General features: G+C 33.1%; 1 protein-coding gene and 1 long non-coding RNA gene across 2 annotated transcripts in view; one reads left to right on the top strand and one right to left on the bottom strand.

Annotated features, from left to right (window-relative positions):
- The window catches only part of LOC133205502 (fatty acid synthase-like), a 40,833-nt gene extending 25,820 nt beyond the window's left edge, over window positions 1-15,013 (bottom strand). The window contains exons 1-13 of the mRNA XM_061341330.1: window positions 14,920-15,013; window positions 14,669-14,815; window positions 13,438-13,612; window positions 13,006-13,164; window positions 8,506-8,650; window positions 7,818-7,894; window positions 5,623-5,738; window positions 5,369-5,483; window positions 5,137-5,280; window positions 1,433-1,525; window positions 1,159-1,341; window positions 925-1,070; window positions 728-836 (exon numbers count right to left, since the gene is read on the bottom strand). Of these exons, the coding sequence (XP_061197314.1) occupies window positions 728-836; window positions 925-1,070; window positions 1,159-1,341; window positions 1,433-1,525; window positions 5,137-5,280; window positions 5,369-5,483; window positions 5,623-5,738; window positions 7,818-7,894; window positions 8,506-8,650; window positions 13,006-13,164; window positions 13,438-13,612; window positions 14,669-14,815; window positions 14,920-14,979 (1,669 nt within the window). The 5' untranslated portion in view covers window positions 14,980-15,013. The remainder of the gene's footprint in view (window positions 1-727; window positions 837-924; window positions 1,071-1,158; window positions 1,342-1,432; window positions 1,526-5,136; window positions 5,281-5,368; window positions 5,484-5,622; window positions 5,739-7,817; window positions 7,895-8,505; window positions 8,651-13,005; window positions 13,165-13,437; window positions 13,613-14,668; window positions 14,816-14,919) is intronic.
- On the top strand, window positions 10,661-11,796 carry LOC133206211 (uncharacterized). The gene is made up of 2 exons (XR_009723718.1): window positions 10,661-10,915; window positions 11,651-11,796. It is a non-coding gene; the product is annotated as an uncharacterized LOC133206211 (long non-coding RNA).
- Window positions 15,014-15,322: the final 309 nt, after the last annotated feature.

Raw genomic sequence — 15,322 nt, 5'->3', positions numbered from 1 at the left:
TCTAAGAACATTCAGAGGTGATGATAATCTGCCAATTTGGATATGAGGTGAATCCCAGGCTATAGATGGCATAATAAAATCATAGAGTTCAAAGGGCATTAAAATAACGTCACAATAGTTGCACTTTTGATTTTTGTTGTACATCACGCCACTTGAAAGGTTTGTTGATATTGATACATAAAAATTTGGCAAAAAAAGGCTTAGAAAATTCAACGCGGTCTGTGTGCAACAAATTTTTTTTAGAAAATGACGCTAAAATGGTCTTTCTTAATCAAATGAAAATAAGGCAATCTCATTGGTCAGAATTTAAATTGCTGTCCAGTCTTAAATTCATTGGCGTAAGGCAGAACAAAACAAGATTTCATTGGATAATGCAACTTGTTTTCCTAGGGGGTGCAGTAATCAATGTTAGCTACAGTTTGATGACCTACTGATTCTGTGATGTACACAAATAATTGAGATCAAGAGGATACTCACAGTATTCATTAAAGGGTATCTATACAACAGGCTATTGTGATAACACCTATTTATGCAGTCTTTATATTCATCACATTCATCTGAAATTATTCTTAGTGACTATAAACAATACACTATATACAATGTTTAAGGTACTAAAATATGAAAACAACTGTAAATAGCTACATCACACATATATTGCGTTTTAAAAATCTTCTTCAATATTTCATGACAATTTTCTCCAATATGCTAAAATGAAAAAGAAATTTACCTATTAATGAAGAAATGGCAAGAACTATTCTCTCATTAATTTGACAAGCTGCTGGTCCTATAGTCAGCATTTGTGTCAGTTGAAATGTTTCATCCATTTTATTCAGAATCTGTCAAATTTAGAGAAATTTTTAATCTTTATCATAATTTTACACTGATGAAAAGAATTGTCTACCTATATAACTCTCTGGATTTTACCTTCTGGGAAGTTTGAATTGATCTCCTGAAAATAGGATTTTCTATGAGAATTGAGGACAGGGCCAACTTCTCAAATGCTACGTCTCTCAACAACAGCCATATAGATGGAACCAAAGAGATGTGTTTAGACACCTTATGGCTAACACCTACAATGGAAAATATAGAGTACATCTACAAGTTTTCCAAAAAGCTAATTTCTTCTTTTATGCCAAATCCTCTGATTTTTATTTTTACCATTATTGTGATGTTCTGCAATTATGTATCCTCTGATGGGTCTTCTTGGGTCACTTGACAACCAGGAATTGGACAGAAGAGCCAGTGAAGATACATTCTTCCTATTCTTCCTAACAAAGTCCACAACAGACTCCATTTCTCTTTCATTTCTTGTATGGATGGTTACTAGGCTATGTGATACATCTGTCAAGGATGCACAAAATAATGAAAGATTAGCAAGCAAATTTCTTCTTTTCTCTTAAATTTCCAAAATAGGTTATCTTGAATAGCTTGCCTTTGTTAATAGTATGCTGTTTTCTAAAAGGCTTTAACACGGCATGCCCATTAGCGCCTCCATATCCAAATGAATTCAAACTTATGTATCCATCTGAAGTAAACAAGAAGTCTGTGAGCCAATGCTCACTAATAATACCCCCACTCTGATGTGAATATACAAGTTCAGTTATGGCAGACACAGTGATAATCAGGAAGTGGACATTGGATCTTTACAAAAATGAATCCCAACATATGGCATTCTTAAACAAAGGGTGTGCTAAAATTTCAAGCATCTGTGATGAGTAGTTGCTGAGAAAACTGTGACCAAAATTTGTTATGTATGGTACAGACACACGCAAGGAAAAACAGGAAGTTGACATCGGATTCGTACAAAAATGAATCCCAACATATGGCATGCCTAACCAAAAAGTGTGCTGAAATTTTATGCAACTGCGATGAGTAGTTGCTGAGAAGACTGCGACCAAAATTTGTTATGTATGGTACAGACACACGCACGGATAAACAGGAAGTTGACATCAGATTCGTACAAAAATGAATCCTAAAATATGGCATGCCTAACCAAAGAGTTTGCTAAAATTTCAAGCATCTGTGATGAGTAGTTGCTGAGAAAACTGACCAAAATTTGCTATGTATGGTACAGACAGACACACGGATAAACAGGAAGTTGACATCGGATTCGTACAAAAATGAATCCCAACATATGGCATGCCTAACCAAAAAGTGTGCTGAAATTTTATGCAACTGCAATGAGTAGTTGCTGAGAAAACTGCGACCAAAATTTGTTATGTATGTTAAAGACAGACATCGGATTCATACAAAAATGAATCCCAACATATGGCACGCCTAAACAAAGAGTGTGCTAAAATTTCAAGCATCTGCGATGAGTAGTTGCTGAGAAAACTGTGACAAAAATTTGTTACGGACAGACACACAGCTAGACAGACAGACAGACACACAAGGGTAAAACAGTATACCCCCCTCTCCTTCGGAGCAGGGGTTTAATTAGAACTCAAAAATAAACACTTTAAGAAAAACCTGTCTAAATACTTGTCTTTGTCAATTTAAATAAATTTTAAAAATTCTCTCTTTTTTTAGTCCCCTACCGGTGAAACCGGAGGGGACTATAGGTTTCCTCTGAGTCTGTCCGTCCGTCCGTACGTCTGTCTGTCTGTCCCTCTATCTGTCTGTCAGTCTGTCCCACTTGGTTTTCCGCACTTTTTTCCTAAACGCTTGCAGATATTGAGCTGATTTTTGGTACGTGTGTGTATCTTGATGAGTTACAGATCAAGTCTGCATTTCGTTCTGTTTCATTGATTTTTTACGGAATTACGGCCTTTTCAATTTTTAGGGGTTTTTCGCAATTTTCTCTAAACGCTTTCAGATATTGAGCTGATTTTTGGTATGTTACTTTACCTTGATTAGTTAAAGATCAAGTTTGCATTTCGTCCCGCTTCATTGATTTTTGGCGGAATTATGGCATTTTCAATTCTTAACGGGAACCAGAATACAGTTGCCGGTAGGGGACTAGTATTGCTAATGCAATACTCTCAGAATGCTTGTTTAATTTAACAAGGCAACACCATTCACCCAAATCAAATACTGATAACTAGGTTCCAAGACCATAATCTGAGAACAGAATTTAGAGTCACAGTTTCTATTTGTAAAAAATATGTCTAAATAGTTGCAAGTTATAATATTCAAATACAAAGTTCTGCATGAATGATGAAAATTTTGTTTTATTTTCAAATTATTTCAAAATTTTTAAAACATTGCTGTGAAGTCATGCCTTTGTTCTTGCAGTCTAAAAATTTACATGTAGTCGTCCGATAATAATGATTAGCAGTCCAATAATATATTATCGGACTGCAGTGATAACAAAATCGGACAGTAGTTAAAAAACAACAACAAGAGTGAAATCAAGGTTTAATTTGTCCAGAAACCAAAAAAAGTTAGGGAGAAAAAATTCAGGGAACGCGAACGCGAGGAAATTAAGTTGTTAAAAATAGCAAATCCAAGAAGAAACTGGAGTCTTAAACTTCCTCAAAAGTAACACTTTCCATTCAGTTTTTTTGCAAAGCGTTTTCGATACATCACTGGGAATAAGCCAATTTAAATCCATTTCTGATAAAGAACCAGTCTGCGAATCTCTTCATTTAACGAGATTTGTTCGCCAATGACCATGATGACCGCACTTTTAAAGCCCAAGAGTTTCATTATATCATCCAATCAAAATTTAGATAAAAATCTGCATTATTACTTTAAATGCATTTCGAAGATATCATCCAACACTGTATCTGTATCAATGTCAAACGCACCTAATAAAAAAAAATATTCCAAATCATAAAAAATCCCTCATCACCTGACCACTGTCCATAGATCCTGCTAAGCCAAACGACTGCCATTGAATGAATGAAACAAAAGAGTTCACTCACTGATTTTACCGTCTTAAAAAAAAAAAACTTTCTCTTTTCTTTTGTCTACTTATTAGATGGTTTCAGGTAGAAAACTATTGATGCCTGAACTCCTATTGTGTAATTATCGGACTTATCCAGGTAACTTTTGGACATTTAAATAGCAATGTTTTAAGTAAGATATATGCCTCATACAATTCTATATGTAAAATTATCAGACTGTTTGAGGCCCTAACGGGCCTCAAACAGTCTGATAATTTTACATATAGAACAGTATTCGGCATATATCCATTACATATACTACTATGAAATTTTGACTAGAGTCTATTCTCAGTTTATGGTCTCGAGACTAGATTTATACATCTGGTGTTGCCTACTTTTGTAAAAGTTAATATTAAAATCAGACCAAATCTGTAGTAGGAAATAGCACTCTGAATTATTATTTGCAAATAGACAGACAGTTGGATAGATGGACAATGGACACTTCAGCATAGCATAAGTTTGTCTGGCCTCCCATCAGCAGAGCTAAAAATCTATAGCTGCACAGATGTAATGATCACAAAACACCTTACCAAAGCACAAGTCATGTTTGTCTTACTAGACCTCAAAATGTGAAATCTCCCCATGACAGGAACTAGAACTCAACCAACCCTGTGACCTTGATGCAGGATGTTACACATTCACCTTTGACACATTGTGTAAAGTATTATCCTCTAATATTTTCCTTCAAATTTATGGCCAAAGCAAACCTGTAACATTGCCCTTGTCCAAAATACCCTGGGTTAGGGCATATCTTAGAGTTACAAGAAACCTTTGTCTCAAGTGTAAGCTTTCAATATTTCTTCATTTAAAAGCAATAATTTCAGGGCTCTTGATTTCTATACTTTGGGTCATTGAAACTTGTTAATCTGATAATCTGAGGCCAAAATGGACAGATTGAAATGGTGATTCCAACTTTTACCACCCAAACTCTGTTTGTTTGTTTGTATTTTGTTTAACGTCCCTCTCGAGAATTTTACACTCATATAGAGACGCCACCACTTGCCGGTGGAGAGCTGCAAATTTTGTCCTATACTTGGCACTTACAGCCATTGAGCAGTGAGGGATATTTTTCGTGCCAGCACCTAATGTGACACGGGACCTCGGTTTATACGGTCTCATCCAAAGGACCGTGAAACTCTGTTTGTGTGAGGTAGTTATAATGAATCATTCAAGGAAAGACTTTTGTCTGAATTTAAGCTTCAATGAAATTTTGTAAGCGAAAAGAAAAGCTGTTATGGCTGCTCCTTACCTGCTAAAGGCATTGCCTGGTCTACTACTTTGATCTTTCCTTGTGTAATTCCATCTATTTTAGGGTTTTGTGAATCATAATTTATCTGGGGTGGAATTGTTCCATGCCTTGCTATCATGATGCATTTCACCAAACTTGCTAATCCTGCAAGGACAAGAATCCAATGTATACTGAATTATAACTCCTTAAGTACACCTGTACTGAACATCATTACTGGTAAATGTTCATTTACCTGCAGTGGCCTCGCTGTGCCCCATACTAGCTTTGACTGATCCGACCAGCAAAGGCTTGTGTCTGCCTTCACAGAGGGCTTGGACAATGCCATTTGCTTCCACAGGATCCCCAGCCTATATTATAAACAGTCTCGAAATCTCAAAAATCTTAAAGTACAACTCATGACAGGATTCATTAATATTTAGAAAATCTATAAAATTAGGAGGTACATGTCAACTGATTCATGGTTGTTAGTGATATGTTGTTCCCGACCTTAGTACCAGTGCTGTGAGCTTCTACATATGCTATATCATTAACATCAATGTCATCTCTGCTGTAAATTGTAGACATCAATTTTGCCTGAGACTGACTATTTGGGAAGGTGATTCCTTAAAAAAAAAAAAAGAGCAAGAGATATCATTACCATACTACCAAAGAAATAAATTATAAATAAAATGATGCAAGGGTCAGGGTCAATACATTCCATGGTCACAAAAAAGCAATCTCTTATGCCAAGTAGGAGCTTTACAATTTATCCATTTCCATTTTGACCAAAACAAGAACTTGACAGAATTTAGCTTTGTACTAATAGCATAAGTTCAGGGACAGGAGACATCAACTGGTTCATATAAATAACCTCTGTGCCATGAATGACCTTCAAAGTCACTATTTGCCTTAAAATGTCAGTGTCCTATTAATTGTGCTTCATAAATTAATTGCAAACCTGAGCATTTGATTCAGTGTGGACTACAATTTTTTGCCTCCATGAATTTAAACTCACTCAAGGTAATTGCTACTTTGTTAAATTACATAATGTACCGTAAGTTTTGGAAGATAAAATGATACTTTTTTTCTCAGAACTGTTGGGGTCGTCCTATTTAACGAATCGTCCTATCTAAGGCTCAAGTTTACGAAAAATGCCCCCCAAATCAGTAAAATTTACGTCAATTTTAAAGCAAAACTGTGCCATTTTCGTATTTTTTTAAGTTATTTTACCGAGAAAAAAATAAACAATAAAGAATTAATTATTTATTTCATTGATTTCTTACAAAATAAGTTCCATTAAATATCCGTCGATGTACAAAAAACTTATAATATCATCTAGTAAATAATGTCTCAAAGTATATTTACAACATATTGTGTCCATCTTGTGAAGTTGGAAGTCGCAATCGTTTACTAAAAATAAAACCGCAACCGTATCAAAGTTTAAAATACGGAAGAGTTTTTCACAATCGCAATTGTAATCTTTTTTTTTCTTTTTTTTTAATTTATTTTTACATTTATTTGTAACGATTAATTGAAATAGTATACCTAAATATTTTTTCATTGTCTTGATATTTATTTACGGGTAAATGTAAAATGCGTGAAATAAATTGTTGCCAGTAAATTCCAAAAATTATTTACCAAATACACCGCTAGTCATAACTATTTTGTTTTGTATCCCAAGGGGTACACTGAATTATACAAAGATTGGCTTCTAATATAATTTTCATTGTCTGAAAGATAAAGGTATATACACTGTGTACAAAAAGGTGTTAACGCCTGTGTTGGTTTAAACACCCGAAGGGCATGATTAACAGATCCACGTGCCGTTACAGGGGTATTAGTGCTATACATCATCGAACAAACAAAACTGTGAAATTCATGATGACTGTTAAATTGCGAATGTACTCTCAATTAAATTTATTTTTTACAACAACATCTCAAGCAAAATTAAAGCATGATAATATGATTAATTTCGATTGCTCACTGTACATGTAATAGTCAATTGCGTGTTTTAGCAAATCCCTGGACAAGAAATATAAAAATGGCGGTCATGGAAGTTAAGATTGTACCCCGGTAAATAATGTCGGAATAAAAGAATGTGTCCACGATGTTCTAAAATGGAAATAATTATTGTTTGATTTCGGGTATTTCCCTAATTATAGCTGTTGTATACTACCGTATTTATGTGTTTAACGACAGTCAAACTACGACGGCATTTAACAAGCAAGTTGGAGAAAATACGTTATATCACAATTCAACGAAGTTTTAGCTATGTTTGTATAAAACACTATTAAAATGCTGTACTCACAAAAATACCAGTTTATTTTATCAATACGTTAATATCAGGGGTTAATTAAAGAGGTATACATGTTCTGATACGTAGTATCTATGTAAGAATCTCTAGAAAATCGATAAACAAAGCCTCGTCCTATCTTCCGAGTTCGTCCTATCTAAAGATTTTTTAAAAATTACGGCTGAAAATGAGCCTTTCGACCTATATACCCCATCTACATATACCCCAAAACTTACGGTACTATATATTTTATGGTTTCCAATACCATGCAAGCAATTATAAAGTTCATTATACTGATCTCACATGTACATCCATTATTTTCCACTCAAGCGAGTTTTTCAACTCTTTATCATTCAAGGAAAATCTGCCTGAATTGAATTAATATATGCCTATTAAATCATGACAGTACCTTCTGATTTGAAGCCATCACAGTTGGTGAGGATGTCACTTATACTCAGATACACACGTTTGCAAATGGTAACATTCCTGTTAAATAGATCATACATGTGTATAAAAGTGAAAAGTCAGTGTTTATCAAAATACATTATTTTTTATACTTTAGATCCAATGCTTAATCTCTATTGACCAACTTTCTGTAAAGCCATATATTCCCCACCAAAGTCAACTCTATACCTTGTGGTTGAAATCATTTACTTCTACTGGACAATTCTTTATGTGTTTTGTTTTTTTAAGTTCCTATATTTTACAATTAAGTAATTATGTTTCCTCACAAAAAATAAAGTAAAAAGCTGATATTGAATGCTTTAACAAGACATAGAGGTCTGTGGGCTGTGACAGTCACCTGAATATTACGAGTCTCTCAAGCTGACCAATTCAGTTCCATCTTGGACTGGAACTCTAAAAGTATGTAACATGATTTCAAAATTGGTCCAGGATTTTTCTGTGTTATTGCCTTGCATGAAGATTGTCTTGTAGATGCACAGGCCTGAAGACTCTTAAAGAAAATTTTCCATCAATTTTTAAATCATGCCACTTGTTTCTTAAGTTTCAGTTCCAGACAATGAAGCTGAGTTGGTCATAGCATGAAAAACTGACAATATTCAGGTGCCTCATGTTACCTATGTGACGTAACACACCTTGTGAGTAAAACAGCCACCACCCCCTCAGCTCTGACATATCCTCCAGCCTTAGCATCAAACACATTGCTGTGACCAGAGGGATTGAGCATGCCCAGTTGCATCATTTGTTGAAAATAACTTGGATTGAGCAAAAGGTTGGCACCTGAAAAACAAATCTTTTCTAACAAAGGAAAATACACCCTACTAATGTTCTTCTGGTAAATGATTGCTACCCTTCTGCACTCTTAAATTTGAGCCTATGGAATAGTATTGTTTATTCTTCTAGTGCACCAAGTTTTACAAAGAATATCACTCACTCATCTGATTACTTTCAACAAAGAAATATTTTCTTCAGTATGTTTCCCAATGCAATACTCACTTAAATATTAAAAGACATGGTTTATTTTTGTTTTTTACATTTGCAGTGCTTGTTTTCATGGAAATGTGGATGAAAATTGTTCTATACATGTTTATAATTCACAAAACTAGAAGTCTCTGATAAGAGTGTAGCTCTGATTAACTAAATTTGTTTCAAGTCAAGGAGAAATTTCAACATAGACACATGACAATTTTTTTTTTTTTTTCTCTGACTTCTTCAATTATTTATGAATAAGCATTTCCTCCTTAAATGACAGAGAGAAACACAACACCATTTACCAAAATAAAATTATAAACCTGATGGCCTGAGAGGCGCATCGCATTGAAGATAGAAAACTCAACAACAAAAATTCTCTGAAAAATTCAACATACATGTTGAGGGAAAATCAGGAATAAAAGTAAAAATTAAAATATCGTTTCTTTGAGGTTAAAAAATGTTTTGAGTCTTGGCATTTTTTATAGCCAGTCGGTCAGGAGAGGTCAAACACTTTTTAAAGATAGTCTGAGATACCAATTATAATTCATTGATATTTAAATTAATTTATAACTGATTTTAATTCTATTTTTATATATTTTTCATTATATTTTTATTTTTATTCTTTCATTATTATCTTAGCAGGAAGATGAAATAATGAATGAGAATTTAGAAAGGAATAATTATTGAATAATTCTGTATAATTTCCTGGCTGTCGGTAACAAAAACAAAAACAAAACAAAACAAAAACAATCAGGTGTGGTATACCATATACTATGAAACCTGTCAATGGCGGCCGATTTCCTCCGATATTTTCGATAAAATTGGCTCTATAAAAATTGAACTCATAACGTCTATGTTTATAAGGTACTAGTAATCCTATAATTTGAAATCCACAGTCATTGCAGTTTTTTTTATTAGTCAATTAATCATATTCAACCGACATTTCACCAAAAACTGATCATTTCACCATTTCATGTCACCCTTGTGGAATTTTTTTCCCGAAAGGTGGAGCTTGTTGCAAAAAATTATTCAGTTGGACATTTTACTATTTGTTTCATCGAGTGAAAAAATAATAATATCCCTTCTATTTCTATAAAAACAACCATCTTGTTCCTATTGTTAGTGATGTTTTATAAAATAAAATTATTGTATATTTTTCTCAGATATTCGTACAAGCAATATCGCCTTACAAGGCCTAATAATTTATAGTACGAGCTGCTGTGATGCAAACAGATCTTACTCCGCGTAGTGCACGTTTGTTTGTTGTTGTTTTCTCTTTTTTTGTTTCTTTTTTTATTATTTTTGTTGCTTTCAAAGTATAAACAACATATGATCCTAAATTCGCTGTCAAGGAATTTTCGTTACGTCTATCTAAAATGCCATTTATTTCTTTTTCTTTCACAACTTTGATGAATAAACTTATTTAATAATTTTCTGATGCTCATATTTAATAACTAATGATGTTTTAATGATTGTCAAGCGAATAATCAAACTTGTAATGATTGTTTTTGATGCAATTCAGTGGACAATCTCTGTGACATTTTTTCATATGGTCCGAAGAAATGAAGGAATAGCAGCAGTAAATAAAATCATTCCACCTAATTTTCTTGATTCGTTTATTATATACAAATTTATTTATCAAATTTACTGGGTTTGTCAAAAAAATATTGAATATTTTTAAAATTAAACAATGGTTAAATTTTATGCTTGGGGATGTAACATTTCGTGTCAATTTTGTTACGTCTCGCGCACAGCCGCTTTCAGATACAATCGAAGGAAACTTCGATGATATGTTCTATTTATAGCAATTAGAGACGTCGTAAAAGATTTACGAACTATGGCTGTGTTCAAATGTGAAAGTATTATTTCAAAAATAATCATCATAATTTTATCTGTATTTTCGTGTCAAAACGTTACGTCTGTATACACGTGTCATACATCAAATACTCGGGTGACCAGAGGACGACATCCTGTTTGTATGACATTTTCTGGTCTCTACTTTCACTTTTGGTGAGACCCGTGCACGTGTTGGATCAGTTCCAAGAAAAAGATGACAGGAGACACGAGTAGTAGGTAGGTCATTTACATGTTACGTCTCTCATTTTTTGGGGACCTCATCTTTTTCGGCGATTTAAGGATGTATTTTGAAACATATATAATGCCAGATTTGCGTGTTTGCAAAGAAATAAGAATTAATTTTCTAATAAACTGTAAATATTGAACTATGCTACATTAATATAAGAATTATGCTTATTTATTTTCACACTATGGTTGGACTGATTGTGTCCACAGTTACATCACATCCACCAATCAAGTATTACCTAAATCTTTTAATTCAAAAATGTTAATTTACATGTGATTAAATTTCAACTGATTGAGCTTAATTTAATTGTATCAAGTAATAACCATTGTAAACTCTATTTTAGAAAATTTTAGAAAATATCTGAAAATTTATAAAAGATGTAACTTTGACAAGATTATTAAGCCACAACAGAATGTGTCATTGTTACATCACTATTTATGAATGTGCATATTTTTTTGTTGATTGGCTTCTGACAAAAATACCTAATTGGTGTTTTAAGAAGTGCAAAACACACAATAAACTTGAGTGAAATAGTATGTATTATACATTGTTCTGTCATTCTTTAACTTCATTACATGATGTAACATAGGACACCAGTTTTTGTGTCCAAGTTAAATTTGTGAAAATATCATGAGATCAGTGTTACATCACTATCAAAGTACGAGTATAGATCTTAATATCCTTGTCAAACTACCTTTTCACCATTTTTTTTCTTTTCTTTTCAGGTCATAGAATGGCCACTGATCACTTCTGTGACTCTTTAACTTGGAAAAGATCAAGATTGATATCTTGACAGAAGATAAAATGACATTTGTGTAGAAAGGGGCATATACAATACAGTGTATATTATTTAAATAAAACTGAAAATTTGTTCAATTGTTTACTTATTTATTAAGTTAAAATTTTCTTAAAGTTTCCTGTGATCTGATTCAAAGTAAAAACTTAACAATTAAGTAATTTTAAAAAAAAAAGTTTGTTGGAAGGCTTCAGTGTCCAGTGTTACATCTCTATATGTTGAAATGAGGCATATAATTTTCTTCCTTTGCCATATCATTATGCAAACTTGGCCAAAAAAATGCCCAAATGCAAGTGCAAATCCTTTAATAAAAAATTTGTTCAATTAATTTTAATTTTAGAGGAAATTTTCTTTTCTGTGTGCTGAAGTTTGTGTCCTGTTACGTCTGAAACAGAAGGTGATCTTTTTATGTATTAGTCTTTAGATTTGAGTGTAAATGAGAACAATGGACAGAAATTTTGTTTATAAAGGGGCAAAAATGAGTGTCACAAGTAAGATATAATTCAGTTGTAATTAATTAATTTGAATTAAACTTGAAGTGTCTCCGTTACATCACTCAATATTAATGAATTAAATTTTAATTGTATTTTAATTGTTTCAAGTGCAACTATCTCGGCCTTCCTAGGTGACTTGGTCCTGATACCAATCTTCAATTTGCAACCATTTTTAGAGTGATATCTTAAGTCTGAAATATTGGACACAAAGCTTTGAGTGATGTAACAAAAATTCCTTGACAGTGAATTTAAGATCATATACATGTGAGATTTTTATGTTTTTTGATATTTAAAAATAGACAATGAATATCACCAACTTGTCAATATACATTTGCACTATTTTCAATAGCGTATTTAGAATCAATATTGTGGAGTCCTTTGTCGCCACAGTAATTGAAAGAAAGAAATGGGGTCGTCAGCAATGAGGCTACATCGCTGATAGCAATGCGCCTCAAAAATGTTTTATACACTCAGTCAAACTTTGCTATTTGAACATGATTGGGCTAAGAATAAATTCAAGTGTCAGAGAATTTGAGATATTAAAATCAAAATACTAGCAGGTGTTATTATCCATACTGCGAACATCTCATTATATCCAGTAGTGCTTACTACTAATGAACTCTTTATACGCAGAATCTCATTATAAATTATTTCACTATATTCAACATTTTATGAATGAAATGTTCAAGAACTAATTCGGGATTAAAAATCACCCATTGTAAGCCGTACCTTGTAATATCCAAGCTCTTTATACCTGGAGACCATTGTACAGATGAAATTATATCCTCACCTGTAACCATGGCAAACTGACATTTTCCAGCATTAAGATCACTGACAGCCATTTCAAGAGCAGACAAACTAGAGCTACATCCTGTGTCCACAGTCATCATAGGACCACTGAAGCCAAAGTATTCCATCAGATGACCAGCCATCATAGGTACTGTTGTGCCTGGAATTACATTAGGAGCAATTATTGGTGATGAATTTTTAAATCCTGGCCAATTCTTTTTTCATAATTAATTTTTAGCGATTTGGGATAACTCCATTTAATTACCTTCTTGAAAAGTATTTATAATTAAATTATTAGAGACATTTATGCTTAGTGTTGCCATGACCATAACTAATAATGCCAATAAAATTAGATGGTCGTTAAAAATTCCCATTATACCATATGCATTAGAAAAATATATCATGAAATAATCTAAGAGATAATATTGCTTACATAATTTTGAGATGGCTTCTCTCGATGTTTCCAGAGCATCACTGTCAGGGAGAAAGCAGGCTAGATAAATTCCTGTGGTGTTATTCTGTAGCACCGACAGACTAAGGCCAGAATCCACCACACATTCAGAACAGACTTCATAAAGGTGTCGCAACATGGGATTCATGTGATGAACCTATGAATAGAGCATAGCAACAAGACCAGTCAGCTAAGAAAGAGAACTATGGGCCACAATGCTCACCTGAAGCACATTTCCCTGAAAAATGAATGGGTAGAGATGAATGAAACCTTTTACCATGGTACTTTGGCCTTCAACTAGAAAGCCCTGGGTTTTTTTTCAAATCTTGAATGTTGATGCTTCATATCAAGTGTACAAATCAGTCTTCTTATTAAAAAAATATATATATATTCTTTTTTCAGAATTCAGATTATTTTAATGAATATTCAAATCAAAGCTAAATATATTTGCTTTTTCACTTCTTTTAAAGGAGGGTTTCTTAATTTTTTTCTACAGTTACATTCATTGTATTAATTTGACACATTGTAGTCCTGTTTCTGAAAGGAAGATTTCTAAAGATTTTTCCCAATATATTCCTACGTACGTAAAAATCTAGAATTACCACAACTTTCATTAATGAGAAGAAAAAAATATTTATTTGTTTGTGTGTGAAGTGTTTTTCCTCATTCAAAATACATGTATATGAAAAGTTAAGGATCATATCCCTTTATTAAATAGTTTCTTGTGTATATACAAGTTAACACTATCAGGTCAGGTTAACAGGGTAAACTCTCCATGAACATGTCCCACCAAGATTGCACTTATGATGCTAAGTTTGATTTAAAGAGCAAGAATTTCCTAACTGTTCTTACTGCTATATTGGTGCAATTCTTGCGTACATTTTTTCACTCACTGAAATGAATCAGACTGAGAAACAGGCAGACTTTAAGTACCCTCTCAATGAAATTTATGCATACTGGTATGCTTTCAAGAACTAAAAGATTTATAAACACTATCATCCCCCCCCCCCCCTTTTTCCCATCTTGTTTGAATATAACCACAACTTTCGATGCAAGTACGTGAAAATATTTGTTAAATCTACCAAACTGCAAACTTTTTTTTTATCAATCATGATTTTAAATCAGTGGCAACTACCCATGTACAAGTCGTAACTGTAAACTGCTGAGGGCAAACAAAGAAAAATTTCAATGAAGCTATCTTGATAGTATTTACCTCATTTTCCTCAAAATTGAAATATTCTGCATCAAACTTGTCAATATTCTTTATCAATCCCACTCTTGGAGGTGTGCCATGAAGTTCTCGTGGCCATCTTGTACCTCTTATCAAATCTTTTCCCAGAATTAAGTTCTCCCAGAACTCCTATATATATCAACAACAAAAAAACTGTGTACCATTATGCTTTGTTAAATGCCTTAATCAGTGTACAATTCCAAGAAAACAAGGTAGAAAACTGATATATTTACATCAATGTTTTCCGATTCTGGAAGTCTGGAAGCAACACCTGCCAAAAAAGTTTCATACATTGTTGGGCCAGGCTTGATTCCTTTGATTCCAGGAGGATTTCCTGCAATATGTACTGAAAAAGAGATTGGTGACAAACTTTCTCGCTAAAATGCATTTACAATACATATAAATTCATATAAATTTGTGTGTGATTTACTGAGCAACAAATGTACATGCACACACAGGCATCTAAACCCTATATAATCCAAACAGATGCATTTACCCTGTTGTAGAACTAGTTTCTAATGAGTATAAAAGTACATAATACTTAACCTAATTTTTTCTATACTCTCATAATTTCTTTCTGGTAAAAGTCTTATTGCTGCAGATTATATTGGAACATTCAATTTTCATGGTTGAAGT

Source organism: Saccostrea echinata, unplaced genomic scaffold, assembly GCF_033153115.1.
Source record: "Saccostrea echinata isolate AGI-Se365-2 ecotype Australia unplaced genomic scaffold, CSIRO_AGI_Sech_v1 ptg000054l, whole genome shotgun sequence".
Taxonomy (NCBI): domain Eukaryota; kingdom Metazoa; phylum Mollusca; class Bivalvia; order Ostreida; family Ostreidae; genus Saccostrea; species Saccostrea echinata.
The sequence above is the reverse complement of the archived record's forward strand: the minus strand, read 5'-3'. Positions and strand labels throughout refer to the sequence as shown.